A 17,705-nucleotide genomic window follows, 5' to 3' on the forward strand; every position below is an offset into this window, starting at 1 on the left:
AAATAAATAAAAACATTAAAAAGAATTGAAGAGGTACAAACTTCCAGTTACAAAATAAATAAGTCATGGCGATGAAAAGTACAACATAGGGAATGCAGTCAAGAAATAATATTGTAATAAGGTTGTTTGGTGACAGATGGGACTATACTTACTATGGGGAGCACTGAGTAATGCATAGGATTGTTGATTCATGTTGTACACCTGAAACTAATATAATAGTGCAGTTTAGTTATACTGCAATTTTAAAAATAAATAAGCAAACATGTTTTGTAAAAAAAAAAAAAAAAAAAAAGAAAGAAAGTGAACTTGAATTCGTTGCCAATGTATATTGCAAACTAAGGCAACTACTAAAAAAAAGTTAAAAAAAAAGAAGTATAATTGATAGGCTAAAAAATGAGTGAAAAAAGAATCACAGAAAATACTCAATTACAAGCACGAAGGTAGAAAAAGAGTGGAAGACAAAAATAGGAACCAAAAATAGGAAGAAGGAATAGAAAACTAAACAAATATAGTAGATACTGACCCAACTATACCAGTAATCACTTTAAATGTCAATGGTCCAAGTATATCAGTTTAAGCTATTTAGAAGGGAGGATCATCTGGGTGGCTTAGTCTGTTGAGCACGTGACTCTTGATTTCAGCTCAGGTCGTGATCCCACACTGAGTGTGGAGCCCACTTGAGATTCTTTCTCTCTCCCCCTATGCCCCTCTCCTCTACCCATGCACGCGCTCGCTCTCTCTCTTTCTCTAAAATAATATAAAAAAAAATAATTACATAAATTAAACTATTTAGAAGGGAGAAAAAGTGTATGCCAACGGCCTAAGCCACCTTATCTGGAACTATCCCTCCAGGAAGCCATGCTGACAGCCAGGAGTTTTCCTTTCTGAAATGCTGTTCTAAAAGCAGCCTGGGGGATCGGGTTTGGGCCCACCCACAGGCCCTGCTGGGATTGGCTTTCCAACTCAGGCCAAGGGAAAAGGCTGGCCCAGGAATAGAGGAAGAGGAGCTCCAGAGAAATCTGGCACCGCTCCTCTGGCTCCTGGGGGCAGTGTCTCGGGGACCCAATCTGGGAACATCTTGGGCAGTCACCAGCCTGACCCCTGAGCCCAGAAGGTACAAGAAGGGCACAGAGGCATGGCCCTCCAGTTGTCTCCTAACAGCAAGACTGCCTCCCACGGTCTTAGAGAAAATAGGAAAGGTGATCAGGCTCACTCAAGCTTCCTTCAGATGCTAAACCCAGGAAAACAACCTCCCATCCAGGGAAAGAGAAAATGAAGGAAGATTTTAGGAAGCAGAGTGTGTCTAGTTGCCAGCAGGAGAAGAAACGGTCACAGAGCAAATGGAGAAAGATCACACCAAAGAGCATCTCTCCCCCATTTGAGAGAGTCCTCCTGACCTGTGTCTGGTTGGGAAAGGAGAGGAATTTGATTTCTCTTTCTCTCTCTCTCTCTCTCTCTCTCTCTCTCTCTCTCTCTCTCTCACACACACACACACACACACACACACACACACACACACACGACTAGTTTCATTTTAAACAAAAGATAATAGAACCACAGAGTTGAAATCTTCCACATATTGATGGGCTTTATGGCTTTCATTCCAAGGAGGAAAGCTAAGGGAAACAAAACAATTTGGGGTCCTTCTATGAATCTCTCACACTTTCCCATTACAGCCATTATTTTTACAAATACTTAACATCTCCTGAGCATCCTGCCATTATTTCATTTAAGCTCCACAATGACCCAATGAGGCAGATAAAATCTTCAGTTTACAGCTGAGGGAGCTGAAGGTCGGAGCTTACTCTGCCCAAGCATACACGGCAAGAAAGCACTGGGCCTTGGACTTAATCCAGGTCTCTTTGGCCCCAAAGCACTGTACTATGCTGCCTTCTCGATGGGCAAGAAAGCTCCCAACAACTCATGGGATGGTCACGGCTCAGACTTCTCTCGCCACCTAGCAACGATATGGGCGATGCATTTCATTCTCAAGGTAGATGTAGCTCGAGGGAAAGAAAAGTTAGAAGCTGGGAATCAGCAGTACATGGAGCCCGGGCTGTGGGCCCCATCTTTCAGTAGGCCTCTATCTTGATGGAGAGAATTTATAACAACATACCAACACAAGTGAGGACGTGATCCTCAAAGCCAAAGAGAAGTCAAGTCAGGTAATGAAGCATCCGGTCTTCCATTCACCCCATACCTTCAGGTCGCCTGGGCCAGTGCAGCCCCAGATCTGCCCTAAGGTTTTCTGAAGTCACTGCCCAAGAGGCAAGGAGAACGTGTCCATCGAAGTGTCTAGGCACCTTCAAACCCTCTTCAACAAATACAAAGGATTTCCACTTCAACCCTCAAACTGGATATCGATTTTAAAAAGGCCTCCCAGGAAAATATTGTACCAACCATAAAACATGCTTCCTATACTCCAGACCATTTGCCCTTTGACTCCGTCCATGTCTTCACTGACTGCATTGCTATTAACAAGCATTAAGAGTCTTACACCAAGCTCAACCTTTACTTCTTCACATTATATCACTGGTTACTTGTTCTGTCTGCTCTGCTGCACATTCCTACCTAAAACTTTCGGCATTTGCTGAAACCAGGAATGCATCTCTTTCAGGGGCTGAGAACCCAGAGCCCTATGAACTGGAAGATATGATAATGCCAACAGTCAGATGGCAAGAATGGTGAAGTTGCCACCTGTCCTGAGTTTTGGGCCACATGTTAATCGGTGAGCTGGCCAAAGGCAACTCAGAAACACAATCCTCTACTGGCATTCAAACTATCTCCTCCCCTTGGCTGGACCTTTGCCACTTTCCCAAGTTCTCCAGGGCATCTTTAAATGCAAAAGTCACAGAGCAAGAAGGCAGGGATCTGGGTTCTGGCTCTGGTTCTGCCACACTGGTTGGCTGTGTGGGCTGAGGACAGGTCTCACCCCATGCATAAAAGCAAGGCGGACCTGACACTTCTTCCCACTGTAGGACTCAGCCATCAAGCTTACCTCATTTGGGGGGCCTTCTGGAATCCTCTTCATTTGGCCTATTTATCCTACCCTGGAAGTGTCCAAATTTTTCCTACGTTCCCTTTTTCCTATCAGCTCCTAATCTCAGAACATCTGTGCCCGTAGTCATTTAATCTCCCTATAATAGAGGAAGGAACTGATCCCACTGTAATAGGAGAGCTCCCCGTTTGCTGGGCTGTGACCATCAGTGCCCAGCACACTTCTCACCACACATCCTACCCCACCACTCTGCTGGTTCCAAATGCTACAAATCCCAAAGTGGACACTGTGCTTGCTGCCCTCACATCCCCCTCACTCCCCCACTTGTGCAGTCATGTGGTCAGGGGGACGGAAGAGGAAAAACCTGAACCCCAGCTCCAGAAATGGGTATACTGTCTCCTACCCTTCCACAGTAACCGCCCTAAGGAACCTAGACCTAAGTCATGCACAGCACGGCAATCTCCCGGCAGAAGGGACTGGTGAAAAGAATGGGCATTCGATCCAATTTAGATGGATAAGCTAACAGCAAAAATTTTCTAACATCATCTAGGAATGAAGGTTGTCCCTTTTGTGAAAGGGCTACTTGAAGTCAGTTCTCTCTTCTGTAGTCTAAAAAGTAGGAGGTTTAGATAAGAAGTGTAGAATCGTTGCAGCAATTCTGCCACCATGAAAATCTAGGCTTGAAATTAAACAGACAACACAAAAGGCAGAGGGGAGAAACAAAGACAACACAAAAGGCAGAGGGGAATGTCTGACAGCATTAATAAGCTGCTGAATCAAACCAATCCTGAAACCCACCTTGGACCTTCATTGGGTAAGCCAGTTCAAAACGTAGTTATCAGTTCTTTTAAACTCCTAACTGATGGGTACATACCGATGATCATACACAAAGCTGATCTACAATTACACTTTAAAGGCACTAGAGAGTAAAACCAGCTCATGGTCTTACTGCTTCTGCTAGAAACCAGGAAGATTCTCCTTCCTAGACCACCGACCAAGAACTCAGGGCAGAGTGTCCCTCTCAGGGCTCTGCAGTCACACACAGCCTCCCTGTCAGGTCAGTGCTGAAAAGAGAACATTGGCACCTAAGCCGCTTTCTCTGTAGGCAACACCAGACCCAAGAGAGATGGCAATGCCACACAAAACTTAGAAGCCTTTTTCAGCTTAACCTGTTATTTGTCTAAAAACCAGTGATAACTCAGGGCACCTGGGTGGCTAAGTCGGTTAAGCATCTGACTCTTGGATTTCGGCTCAGGTCATGATCTCAAGTTTGTGAGTTTGATCCCCATGTCGGGCTCTGGGCTGAGAGTGCAGAGCTTGCTTGGGATTCTCTTTCTCTCCCTCTCTCTCTGCCCCTCCCCCTCTCACTCTCTTTGTCTCTGTCTCAAAATAAGTAAATAAACATTTTTTAAAAATCAGTGGCAACTCGGGGCGACTGGGTGGCTCAGTCAGTTGAGCGTCCGACTTCGGCTCAGGTCATGGTCTCACAGTTTGTGAGTTGGGGCCCCATGTTGGGCTCTGTGCTGACAGCTCAGAGCCTGGAGCCTGTTTTGGATTCTGTGTCCCCCCCCTCTCTCTGCTCTTCCCCCACTCGTGCTCTGTCTCTCTCTCTCCTTCAAAAATAAACACTTAAAAATTTTTTTTAAAAATCAGTGACAACTCCTAATAAATTAATGGATCCCCCGAATGATACTAATATCACAGATGTTTATATGCCTCCTGATGGAAGTTCACACCAACTCCTATGAAGTATACTTGCCAAAAAATATATCAAATCTGTATCTGATCAAGTCTCTAGATCTACCTATCACAGGACAAGAAATATAAGGGATAGAGGAACACGTTACACAACACTATGGGAATGCAGTCAATAAAATCTAGTATAGGAAACCCTAGAACAACCTATTGATTCAAAACTAAATTACAAATTAAAAGGAGACGGAGGGGAAACTCACAGATTAAAAGAGATTTAAGATACAGATTATCCAATATGTGGACCTTCTTTGGATCTTGATCCAAACAAATACAAAACCGTATCTAAGAGATAATCAGGGAGATTTGAATGTTGATTGGATTATATTATACAGGTTTCCCCTGCTATCTCAAAGTAGAGCCTTCCTATGAAACATCTCATAAACAGAAAAGGCAAAAAGTGAAGAAGCAATTACTAGTAATTTATGTGGAAAAGTTCTTCAGCATTCCCAGACCCAAAAAATAACCTCTCAGGCTTTTCTGATACCTTAGGACACACCGTGCTAACGGATGCACAGAATAAACTGAGATAAAGCAAGATGCTCACAGACAGAGTTCAAAGCTCTGGTGGCTTGATGCCGAGATGCTGAGTGTGGTTCCCGGGGAAGGAGCTGCACCCTGCCTCTAGAAGGGTTGGCTGCAAAACAAACGCTAAACGCTGCTTTTGCTTTTTGCCTTCTTTTTGTGAGGATAAAAATCCTCCTGGGATTTCTGTCGGTTAGCAAAAACCGGTACCACTGCAAGTCTTTCAAAAAAGCAAAGTGGCCGAATGCCCACTGTCCAAATATGGGAAATACCTGTACTAAGCAATTAGTATTCTTTGGTTGTGATACGGTATTGTGGGTAGGTTTCTTTTAACATCTTTGTCTTTTACAGATAGATTTGAAAATATTTACAGATGATAAATATATAATGTCTGGACTTGCAAAACAATCTGAACAGGAGCCTGGGGGATGGGTGGAAGAAACAAGATTGGCCAGGAGTCGTGCATTATTGAATCCGTGTGTACATTCTATGGGATTCGTTATACTACTCTCTCTTCTTTGTGTATATTTGAAAGTCTTCATAATAAGGAAAAGTCTTTTTAAATGAATGGAACAAATCCAAAGATGAAGGAGAGTCCAAATTCTTTGCCAAAACCCTGCTGTCTTTTCCAGGATAGTCTGCTTACCCAAAGTAACACTTTTTACATAAATTTCCCCAAGTAATTACCTTGGATAAAATACTTTTAGGTGACACATCTTCTTTCCAAATATTATAGGGAATTTCTGAAATACGAGTGCTCTTTCCATAGGGTTACATAAAGAAGTTTAGTTCACAGAAAATACTATATAAAGCCCTATCAAATATTAAATCAATGACCAGTGTGATGGATTTCACACTGCTTGTGCATCTTTAGAAACTTATTCACCTTAATTTCTACAATCTTAGCAGGGAAAGACCTTTCTCATCCTGATCCCAAAGATGATAGAAACCATAAAGATGTAAAATTTAGTAGATTGAAACCACAGTCTTACCACAATGAAAGGCATTTGCCAGACATGACAGAAAAACAGATTAATATCCTTAGAATTAAAAAACAAACAAACAAAAAAATCTCTTCCAAGTCAGCCAGTGAGGCAGGGAAAAAAATTACCACTGTTGTTTTTAAAATGAGCAAAAGATCGGGACAGATGATCCCCAAAAGAAAAGAAGTTAACGTAGGATTGCCAGATACAATGCAAGGTACCCAATTAAATTTGAATTTCAGATGAACGACAAACAATTCCAGGGGCACCTGGGTGGCTTAGTCGGTTAAGCATCTGACTCTTGGTTTCGGCTCAGGTCATGATCTCATGGTTTGTGAGTTCAAGTCCCACATCAGGTTCTGTGGTGTTGGCATGGAGCTTGCTTGGAATTCTCTCTCTCTCTCTTTCTCTCTCTCCCTTTCTCTTTCTCCCTCTCTCTCTGCCCCTTGTGCACACATGTGTATGCTCTCTCTCTCTCTTTCAAAATAAATAAACATTTAAAAACAAACAATTCCAGGTAAATAATAAGTTTTTATTTGGGCCATACTTACACTAAAACATTATTTGTTATTTATCTGAATGCAAATTTCTATAATTTATATTATTTTACATTATATTATTCAATTCCATTATTCAAATTTATGCAATTTACAATTTAGGTAATCCTATATTAGTATTTTTATTTGTCAACTCTGGCAGCCCTAAGCTAATGACCAGTAAATTTGAGAAAATGATCAACCTCATTTCCAATCATCCAGGGACAGCAAGGACAACAGGCAGAACAGCAGAAAGCACCAGCAGGGGGAAGGAACCACACAGGCACCAGGCCCTGGGCTGTGGGGAGGCGTGGCCTCAGGGCCCCGGGAGGGCAGGAGGGAGGTGGCCAGCAACACAAGGAGGCAGGGGAGGCTGTATGCTTGGTTCAATGTCCCCGAACATGTTCTTCAGGGGAAAGGAAAAGTGTGATCAGCACCCTGGAACAGAGGACCCCTTAGAGAAGCATCACTTTTATCATTTGCTCTTAAAACTTTGTTGTGATGTATCCAAATACATTTTTATCTTTTCTGGAAAACGTTATTATGTATCATGTAATGCATACAAAACAGAATTTAAAAACCCATGTACTTCCCAACTACTTTAAAAATGGAAAACACTGGGGCACCTGGGTGGCTCAGCTGGTTAAACATCCAACTTCGGCTCAGGCCATGAACTCATGGGTTCGTGAGTTTGAGCCCTGCGTTGGGCTCTGGGCTGACAGCTCAGAGCTTGGAGCCTGCTTCGGATTCTTTGTCTCCCTCTCTCTCTGTTCCTCCCCCACTCGCACTCTGGTGCGCTCTCTCTCTCTCTCTCTCTCAAAATAAAGATTAAAAAAAAATTAAAAAAATAAAAAAAAAGGAAAACATTACCAATTCAACGGGCACCTTCCATGTCCCCTCCAATGTGTCACTCACCCTCCTGGCCTCACACCTAAGTAATCACTAACCTGAGCTTCAAAGTTATCATTGCCCTTAATTTTCTCATGCGTTTTTTACATAGGCATGCACTCCAAACAATGTATCATTTTTGCATGCTTTGTCCTTTATATAAATAGCATAATGCATGTGTTCTTGTACATTTTGCCTTTTTTCACTCAACATTTTGATGATGAAATCGATCCACAATAATGAGTATAGATCAGCCATTTTTGGTACTGTGTAGTATTCTACCCCTTGTATATACCATAATTCTAGTCTCCTGTTGAAGGGCATTTAGCTGGTTTCCAATTTTTTTATTGTTGCCAAACAATGCTACTATGAACGTCCTTACACATGGGTCTTGGTATATGTTTAAGCACATTTCTCTAGGTCATATATTAGAGTAAAATTAAAAGGTCAGTGCTGCGAAGTGATCGTGCAAATTTATATTCCCACCAGCAGCAATAAGTACATTTTATACCTATGTCCTGCTAACGTTAATTGGAAACTCTCCTTTATTTTTTATTTTTTTATTTTTTTTTATTTTTTTTTCAACATTTATTTATTTTTGGGACAGAGAGAGACAGAGCATGAACGGGGGAGGGGCAGAGAGAGAGAGGGAGACACAGAATCAGAAACAGGCTCCAGGCTCTGAGCCATCAGCCCAGAGCCTGACGCGGGGCTCGAACTCACGGACCGCAAGATCGTGACCTGGCTGAAGTCGGACGCTTAACCGACTGCGCCACCCAGGCGCCCCTGGAAACTCTCCTTTAAAGCAGATTGAGTTCAAAGCCTGCTGAAAATGAATAGGAGGCCTGGTCTTAGTAGTTACGAAACCTGAAAATCAGCCCCAAATGAGCACAGACTGTCAGTTGTATACTGAATCCAAGGGGATTTGGGCTGCATTGAGACAGGTTTGGAACTTTTTTAAAATCACGCATGTTTTCATCTTTATTATTGTCCTCTAAGATTAAAAAATGCTCATTATAAACAAAACTAGTTAAATAATTCCTAAAACACATCTCATAGAAATGTAACATCTCTATGATGGTCACCATGAGCCACATGACTTACAATCTATGTGATTTTTTTATACACAAACCAACTTTTTTTTTTTTTTTTTTTGCACAAACAGGATCAAATATTCTGATTTGCAGTTTACTTTTTCTACTGTTCAACATATCTTTTCAGGGAAAGAAACAATCTACATTTATTGAAAATTCTACTATTCAATGAACATTTACCAAGCACGTGTTCTTGGGCAGGATGCAGTCTATAAAGAAAATTAAACAACTCCACCATTAAGAGACTCCCACTCTAAAAGGAAAGAAACTAATACATGTGGATCGTTGTAATGGGACCCTGTTTATCAAGCACCTTGTGTAAGCCAGGCACTGTATTTGACCCTTAATGAATGTGGTAAGCAGAAAAATGGCCCCCCAAAGATGCCCATGTCCTAGGCTTAATAATGGTATGTTACATGGCAAAGAGCAATCAAGATTGCTAATCAGCTAACCTTAAGATAAGGAGAACATCTGGACTCTGGATTGCACCAGGGACCCAGTGCAAGCAATTGTAAGAGTCCTTGGGTGGGGAGGAGGGAAGCAGAAGAGTCACAACCAGAGAAATGGAAGCATGGAAAAGACTTGGTCATCTATTGCCGGATTTGAAGATAGAAGGGGCTATGAGCCAAGGAATGCAGGCACTTTCCAGAAGCTGGAAAAGGCAATAAAATGAATTCTCTCCCCTACAGCCTCCAGAAAGAACTCAGCTCTGCTGCTTTTTTAGCCCATTGAGGCCCACGTCAGACTTCCGAGCTCCAGAAATGAGTGTTACTTAAGCCAACGTCTGTGGTATTTGTGACATCCCACTAAGCATCCTCCCTGCCCCCCTGGACATAGATGCTATGGCCTCCACAGGACAAATCAGGAAACTGAGGACCCAGGAAGTTAAATTACTAGCTCGGGATCACAGTGGCAGAACCAGAGTCAAACTTGGGTCTGTCTACCTTCAAAGCCCGCCCTGAGGCTGCTGCACCACCTTCCTGCATGTGGCCGGCTGCAACACAAGGCAGATGGGGACACGCACTGCCCCTGGGGAAAGCAAAGTGCAGGGTGCATACAGAACTCTGCTTGGGGCCAGCGTGGGAGGGCTGTGTGGAGCCCTTTGAGCCTTTCAAATGACAGGCAGAATTTTGACAGACAGAGATGGGAAGGAAAGGAAAGGTTAGGAAATGCAATGGAGCTCGGTGAGGCCGCACTTTGGGACACGTGGTAGTATCCAGCAGGACGCGAGGCTGGGCACCATGGCTAGAGACCGATACGCTTCCTGCGGGATAGCCACTAGCCATCTGTGGCTAGGAACATTAAAATTTAAATTAACTGATACCAAGTTAATTAAAAGTTCAGTTCCTCAGTTGTGCTAACCACATTTAAAACTTCAACGGGGGCGCTTGGGTGGCTCAGTCGGTTAAGCGTCCGACTTCAGCTCAGGTCACGATCTTGCGGTCCGTGGGTTCGCGCCCCACGTCGGGCTCTGGGCTGATGGCTCAGAGCCTGGAGCCTGCTTCTGATTCTGTGTCTCCCTCTCTCTCTGCCCCTCCCCCACTCATGCTCTGTGTCTCTGTCTCAAGAATAAATAAATGTTAAAAAAAAAAATTTAAAACTTCAACAGCCACATGTGTCTAATATTGGACAGTATGGATACAGAACATTACCATCCTGGCAAAAAGGTCTACTGGGCAGGGCTGCTGACAGCGGGAAGTCCTTGTGTCCGAGCTGGTCAGTGGCACTGTCCCCTGAGGGAACGATTCGTGGGCTGCCACAACACTCTCCACCTCACCCCTCGACTTACTATCTATCTTATTTTGTGCCCTCTCCCCAGAAGCTCTGCAGACTTCTTCAAGAACACATACACAATAAACATCCACAAACCTACTTAAAACTCCCAGCACTGTCCTAGAGATGCTTATCCGGTCCTAAAAATAAACTATTCTGGGAAGTAGGTCCAGTTTTTCTCCACTGTCAATACTTGAAAAAAAAAAAAAAAAAACACTCAGCCCTTTTCTGAATCAGATCCACGCTGCCCTGTGAAATGGTTTTTAAGGAGGAGGGACAGAGACGCTCACATGTGTGGTGTATTTGTCAGGTTACAAAGCACCTGACACATTGCCTGCCCAACCCCCCCAACCTCATTCAGTACTGTCCTCCCCAATCAGGGGAGGGGCTGTACCGAAGCTCCAGCTTCCCCCCCCCCCCGGCCCCCACCCCAGGGGCCTTTCCTGTTCCGCAGAGGCTGCCCCATTCTGGTTCCCAAAAAAAGGAGGCTGAAATCTACGTCTGGGAGGTACGCAGGGCTCCACACCTAACAAGCTTAGATTTCTGCCAAAGGTAAGATTATTTTGTGATCTAGCAATTGAGTTTAGAATGATGTCAGATGCAAAGGGAAATCCAATTAATTGCCATAATGACCTATGTTGCTTTGGGGTCTTTATGGGGCTGTTGGGAGTGTTCTTGGAGATCCGATTTTCCTATCCCCTCAGCGACTCTGGATGCGTGCAGAGCATGTATGTACAATGCTAACCCTGTTTGGCAGGCCTCGCAAGCAGCTCTGATCGATTTCTCATCCGCAACTCAACCCTTGTCCTCTCCCAAACAGCCCCGCAGTGACAAACGAGGAAGGAGGGAGACTCCACACGGACATTCCCTCCCCTCCAACAACCACCACCCCCCCCCCCCACCCCGCCAGCAATGCCAGGAACTTGGCTGCTTAAACAATAGATCTCTATGTGGTCGGGAGAGAAAGGGTGCCCTGTACCTGCTAAGCAGGACCATGCCCCCCCTGCCCCAGCCTCTGCCAGGGGGGTGAGGGAGGAGGCCAGAATGCAGACAGGCATCAAACCAGAAACACGCCTCCCCAGCCCCCCACTGGCAAGTAAGGCTTCTGACCCAAGCATCAGCTAGTGAACTTTTCTCCTCTGCGGGGCTGAGGACTTAAGATGTACAGGGGTGATCCCCCCTGAGCAAGGGAGAGGGAAGACTGCCCACTGCCGACTCAGCCTTACAAATGAGCCCTTTGGCCAGCTGATGGAGATGTTGATGCCAGGGCCTGGGCCTGCTCTGGGTCTAACCGGCCAAAAATTGAAACGAAAGCCAATAATCACTCCCCAGTGTGGTATTTTAGGTAGGGTCATGCACATCTGGAGCGATGGGGGCGGGGGGGGGGGGGGGCGGTGCGGTGGAACAGGAGGCAAGATAGGAGTTCCTAGTCTGGGAACTTTTTGTCTGATCACAGGTGCCAAGAATTGAATGAATCATAAAGTTTGGTTCATGACACTCAGCACTGGTCTACACAGGGACCACTTTTCATCTTTCATTTAATCAGCCACTCCTCTTTACTAATGGACAAATATCTTCAAACCCATCCTTCCCTCCCCCTAAAGGTAGCCTACTGACACTAACTTACACTCACTGTGTGGTTTCCCCGGCCATACGGTTTCCAACCCCTTGCTCCCCCTAACTTCACCCGGAGCCCCATGTCCAGCATTGCCTTGCTTTTCTTTTCATAGAGCAGTATTGTAGCTCTAACTAAGTATTCTAAGAGATTTTTTTCCCTTGAATTCTAGCTCTTTTTGAGCTTATGAAACATAACATGTTCCATCTTTTGGTATATTTTACATTCATGTCATATTCCCAAGGTTCGTCCATAGTTTTGTACGTCACTGTTGCTCATTTGTTTTGCCTTAGCGTAATTCTCCACTGTGTGCGGGCATCAGTTCATCTGTCCTCCAACTCACGGGCATCTGGGCTTTTTCCAGGCTTATAGTGTTATGAAGAAGGTTGCAAATGTCCCCTTCTGGACACGAGTTTCTCTTGGGCATATGTACCTAGGAGTGGAATTGCTGGGCCCTAAGAAATGGGAATTTCAACCCTGGGAGATAATGAGATAATATCAAAGTGCTTTCCACTTGATAACATTTCCTATAGTTTCTAAGATGATTATTTCCTCTTCCTGTCCTTCTCAATTTGGTTTCTTTAAATTTCCCATGTCAGCTCTATCAAAATGTTTCTGTCGTGTTCTTTGCCTACCACATGAGTAGCATCTTGGATAAATCCTCCAGGTGGGAAAGAAAGGTTCCTGTCAGGCACACAAGTAATAAGAAGGGTGTCTACACAGACACAAGGACCCACCCGGTCCAGACACCAAGACAGACTAGTCAAATGGAAGGGAATGATCTAGAAGCTGCTTCACATTTGGCAAATGCAAGATAGAAAAGAGAATGAGGGTGCAGCCAAAGCCTGTCCCCCATCCAAGTTTGTTTGCTCAGTCTCTCCTCCCCCAAACCTCCCGTATCCACCACACTTACTAATTTTTAAACAAAGCACAAAAGCCTACAAATGGGGGGAAATCATTTGTGAAGTAACCAATTTCAGGTTTCAATGAGAGCAAGGCAAAAGTTGGTTCACCCAAGTGAACCAGATACAGGAGTCGGTCGAAGGTAAGAGTGACCAATTCTCACCAAAAGGCGGTCTGCGGTAAAGTGCCTGAAGAGTCACGCAGGAGTCAGGTTTTGAAGGTCAAAACAAGCCAGCGAGGGCAGAGAGAACAAATAATATACATAAAACAACTAAGAAACCAAATTCCTTGCTCAGGCTTCTTGACCTTCCCATTTTTTTTCCTATTTTCAAACTTCTTAAATCTACTTCCTGCCTCCGGTCATGCTAAGCGCTAAGAAAGTGGAACCCGTAGAATGCTGTTAAACATGCACTATCTGAATGTATTTGTTTTTTCCATCAATACCACCAGAGTCCATCCCCACCAGGCACTTGGCCCTGTGCTGAGCTCTGGGGATGCACTGGCAGAGAAGATGGGCCCAGTTCCCACCCTCACCCAGCTCCTGGTCTTCCAGGGCAGACAGAGGCTTAGACAAAGACAGGCAGTTGACTTGGCCTGACCATCAGCCAGACTCTCGCAGCCTGGGAGAGCCCCTCCCCCATCCCATCCTGCCCTGAAACATTTTCAGTAAATTGTACAGGATTAAGAAATGGCTGCCTCCTTGGTAATTAAAAGGATCCTGACCAGTGTCCCAGGTAGCCAAGGGGCTGCTCAGAAGTCAGAGACCAAAAAATCAGGTGCTTCCTACATAATAGCCTCCAATCTGATACTTGATAGCTGTCGGTTTCCAGAGTCAAACAAATGTCAGGAATTTTATGAAGGCAGGAAGCACATAAGGGAACAAGGATTGGGGTCTAGGCCTCAAGGGAGCTCAATTAGTGAGCCAGATAAAGTTAAACCCAAAGGGCATGCTCTCAGTTTCCTAGAAAGCCAGCTGGAAAAGATGCCAATCCTTAAGCCTCTGTCACTCAAAAGATTAACAGAAGAGACCCAGGGGTGCCCAAGGGAATACTGCAACAAGCCAGATGTTTCTGCTCCTCCTGTGATACTGCCACTAGCAACCAGAGCCACACCTCTCAGGCCACCGAGAAGCCACAGAGGGGAGCTGGCGACGTTGGGGCTAGGTTGAAACTCAAAGACATCACCCTTTAGCGATTCGGACACCAAGAAATGCTATCAGCATGTTCTTACAGACTTCCCTGCTGCCTCTGGGCTCAGTGTTGTCTCACTGAGCCACCTTCCTCTAACAGGAAGGGCACCACGAGCAGGAGAGCACTCCCTGAGCACTCCCTGCAGCTGCTCCGTGGCAGGGAAACCACACCACCTGTAAATCCATAAAAAACTGGGATTTGGTTTCCAGCACTACATATGCACCACGAGTGTTTCAAGCCAGCCATTGAGCTTCCCCGAGACTCACTTGCAAAAAGGGCACTAAAAAGACTCACCTTCTTGTTCTTACAAGCGTAAGCCATCATGGAAGGTGCCAGCCCCAGCGTTCCTAAATGACAGCTCTTATTGTTGCCCATAAATGCACCCAAGTAACCACACGATCAAAACAACAGCTTCCCCTTGGTACTTTCTAAACGTGTGTGTGTGTGTGTGTGTGTGTGTGTGTGTGTGTGTGTGTGTGTGAGAGAGAGAGAGAGAGAGAGAGAGAGAGAGGGAGGGAGGGAGAGAGAAAGAGACAGAGAATGCAGCTGGGATACACATAAGCCTATTTACAGTTCTTGCTTTGTTTCATCATGCCTATCAAATTCTTAAACTAAAGAAGCTGGAGGGAAACCTAACCAATGTCCCTATTTTCCCCTGAAGTCCCTAGCTTTCCCCTAAAAGTTGCTTCCTCCAATTTCAGAAGGCAGTTCTAGAAGGAAAGCCATATGGCTTGAGATGCTAGACATGCCCAGCAGCAAACCAGCCCCCCACCATTTGTCTCCGGGCCTCTCATGTGGGCGGGCATCCAGATTTCAGTCGGGGCGCTCTGCTCTGCGTCTCTGTCTTGACTGTTCCTAATTATTGAGGGAACGCTGTGGCTCTCCTGACCTCGGAGTTTAAGAGCTGCGAGCCCTAATATCAAACCAAGCAGCTTCGTTTAAAAGGCATCCTCATCTGCATCCATAAAAGTCCCTCCCGGAGCCCTTACTTGCCCCAGCTTCGGGAATGCCTGCTGTCGAGGATTTATGACACGCCCTGGATCTAATCTGCCGCACCTTAACTGCTGCTGTTGCACATCTGGTCATAAAAGCAAGGGCCGGCCCAACACGGGGACAAACACTTTTCTTTCCTAAGTGGCTGCAAATCTGATCTCACAGTGATAGCTGGGCTCCCCACCTCAGCAAGCCAGCATCTGGGCAGTCATTAAAGCTTGTCAACCTTTGCAAGGCTTTTTTTCCTCCACACACGACAGCTATAAAGATGATTCTCATACAGCAAGAGTTACGAATAAAGAACCTGCAATCTGAACAGGTGGGAAGGGGGCTAGGCCCGGAGATATCCAGGAAAGCACGCGCTGGTCAAGGAGCCAACCTTGTTTTCACAAAGATCCCGGCTACTTGCACACGGACACTCAGGCTACCCGTGGAGGCAAGCGGCTATCCCGAGAGACCGCCCTGACAGACACTGCTTTTTGGCCAGAGATCGCCTGGATTAAGTTTGATCAAATGAGCCGCCGGGTTTAATAGTACATTTTTTAAGGCAACGGAATCCATCATTAGACCAACTGGGGGGAGAGGGGGGCAATAATCGAGGCCAGCAATGAACACAATGCGGTCAGTTCCAGGAGATTCTACAATGCCCTGGGCAGCCTGTCCTGTGCACAGAATTGGCACGTTTCGTATCGTTCAGAGACTCCAATCAGACCAAGGTTCAACAAGTAGTTCAACCTCCCAGCCTCGCAGCCAGGGGAAGAGACTCGAACACTGCGCGGCTCCTCTCCACAGCCGCCCCCCCCCCCCCCCCGCGCCTCCACCCCTCCTCCCGGGCTGTGCCCAGCAGGAGGGAACATTAAAATTATCTGCTGTGGGTTTTACGAGCAGCGATCGCTTTTTAAAACAACAACAACACAAGGTCCTTGTGTGGCTCTCGGGTAACCTAAAACTCTGCAGGCAGAGCTGCCCCCCCCCCCCCCCCCCCCCCGCCGCCTGCCAAGAACGCCAGCGCTCTGGGACCCGGACCGGGCGCAGCATGAGACCACAGGGCAGCCGACTGGAGCGGAGAGCGAGCCTCTTTCGGACGCAGGAGGCACCCGCTCGGAGCAAAATGCCCTGGGAGAAGAGACCGGGAAAGAAAACCCACCAGTGACAGTTCGGGGGGAGGCGGGAGGCAGAGTCGGCGCTGCAAGAAAGGATGGGGGTGGGGGAGAACGGGAGAAATTTTTATTTCAGCAACTTCGCCCAGAAGCCCGCGATGACTAGGTGGTAGGTGCGGGGGGGGGGGGGGGGGCGGGGGCGATACCTCCTCCCCCCTCCCCCAGCCCCGAGGGTTGTGGGCCGGGGACCTCAGTCTCCCTCCGCAGGTGGGCGCGCGGCCGGGGGCGCACTTACCCTGGGGCCCGTGGTGCGGTGGCCGCGAGCCGGGGACAGCTGCACCAACACGAGCAGCAAGTGGGGCGTGAGCAGACGGGCGCAGCGCGCGGGCAGCATGGTGCCAGCCGGGCCGGGCAGCCGGCTGCGGGCGGGGGGCGCGGGCTCCGCGGGGCGCACGGCCGCGCCTGCCTTCCTGCCTTCCTTCCCTCGGGGGCCCTCGCGGCGGCGGGCGGCGGGGCGGCGGGGCGGCGGGGCTGGCGGGGCTGGCGGGGCTGCGCTCAGAGCGCGCGGTCATGAACCGCGCGGGAGGGGAGCTGGAGCGCGAGCGTGTGCCCTGCGCGCAGCGCTCGCTCGCTCGGCTCGGCCGGGCCGCGGCGGCAGCAGGTTGGACGCCAGAGCGCGGGCCATGGGAATTCCCGTTATAAACCCCCGGGAGGGGCGGGGCGGAGCCCGGCGGCCCTGATTGACGGGCCGAGGGGCCCGTAGCAGCCGTCCCTTTGGCAGGTGAAAGCCAATGAGAGAGCGGGAAAAGGGGCGGCTTGCGGTCAACCCCACTGAGGAGCGACACCCGCTTGCTGTGCCAGAGTCGGCTCCCGGAGAGGCTGGGAGGGAGAGGAACTTTCTCTCGGCCCTTCTGTCTGAGGCAGCCTCGGAGCTCCGGCAGCCCCAACTCCCAGAATGCCCACCCGGCTAAAAATCATGCCTTAAGCACGTGTAGTTTTCATCATAAGCCCACGAGTTGTCACAACAGGCCTGTAAAATAAGCAGGAAAAATACTCCTAGCCCCCTTTTTCTGATGAGGATACTAGGGCGCAGAGGAGCTGAGAAATCTGCTTCCCCACCGCATCAACACCAAGAACAACCAAGAAGGTGGCCCACGCAGGCCAGGCTGTGCCTTGCGTTGGGAGTGGGGAATGGGTGCATTCATTTGTTTCAGAGAAGCTTCGAGGGGGTGACATCCCAAGTCCTACAGCATTTTCCCCCAGAGAAGTGTCGAGGATATTAGGTGAAGTGGGTCCTAGGCATCTGCCCGCTGGGGAGGGCCCCAGTGGGTATGGGGTAATGCCCACCTGTGGCC

At 47.3% G+C, this 17,705-nt stretch overlaps 1 protein-coding gene across 3 annotated transcripts in view; it reads right to left on the reverse strand.

Moving 5' to 3' along the window:
* The window catches only part of SMOC1 (SPARC related modular calcium binding 1), a 157,636-nt gene extending 140,607 nt beyond the window's left edge, over nucleotides 1–17,029 (reverse strand). For 2 of the 3 annotated variants that reach the window (XM_086709416.1, XM_086709415.1), the window contains exon 1: nucleotides 16,646–17,029. In XM_086709416.1, coding sequence (XP_086565542.1) covers nucleotides 16,646–16,744 — 99 coding nt within the window. In that variant the 5' untranslated portion in view covers nucleotides 16,745–17,029. The remainder of the gene's footprint in view (nucleotides 1–16,645) is intronic. The other variant, XM_086709417.1, reaches the window with a different exon arrangement.
* Between the last annotated feature and the right edge of the window lie 676 nt (nucleotides 17,030–17,705).

The sequence above is a fragment of the Puma concolor genome, chromosome B3, assembly GCF_028749965.1.
Source record: "Puma concolor isolate L17-30 chromosome B3, mPumCon1.1.hap2, whole genome shotgun sequence".
NCBI lineage: Eukaryota > Metazoa > Chordata > Mammalia > Carnivora > Felidae > Puma > Puma concolor.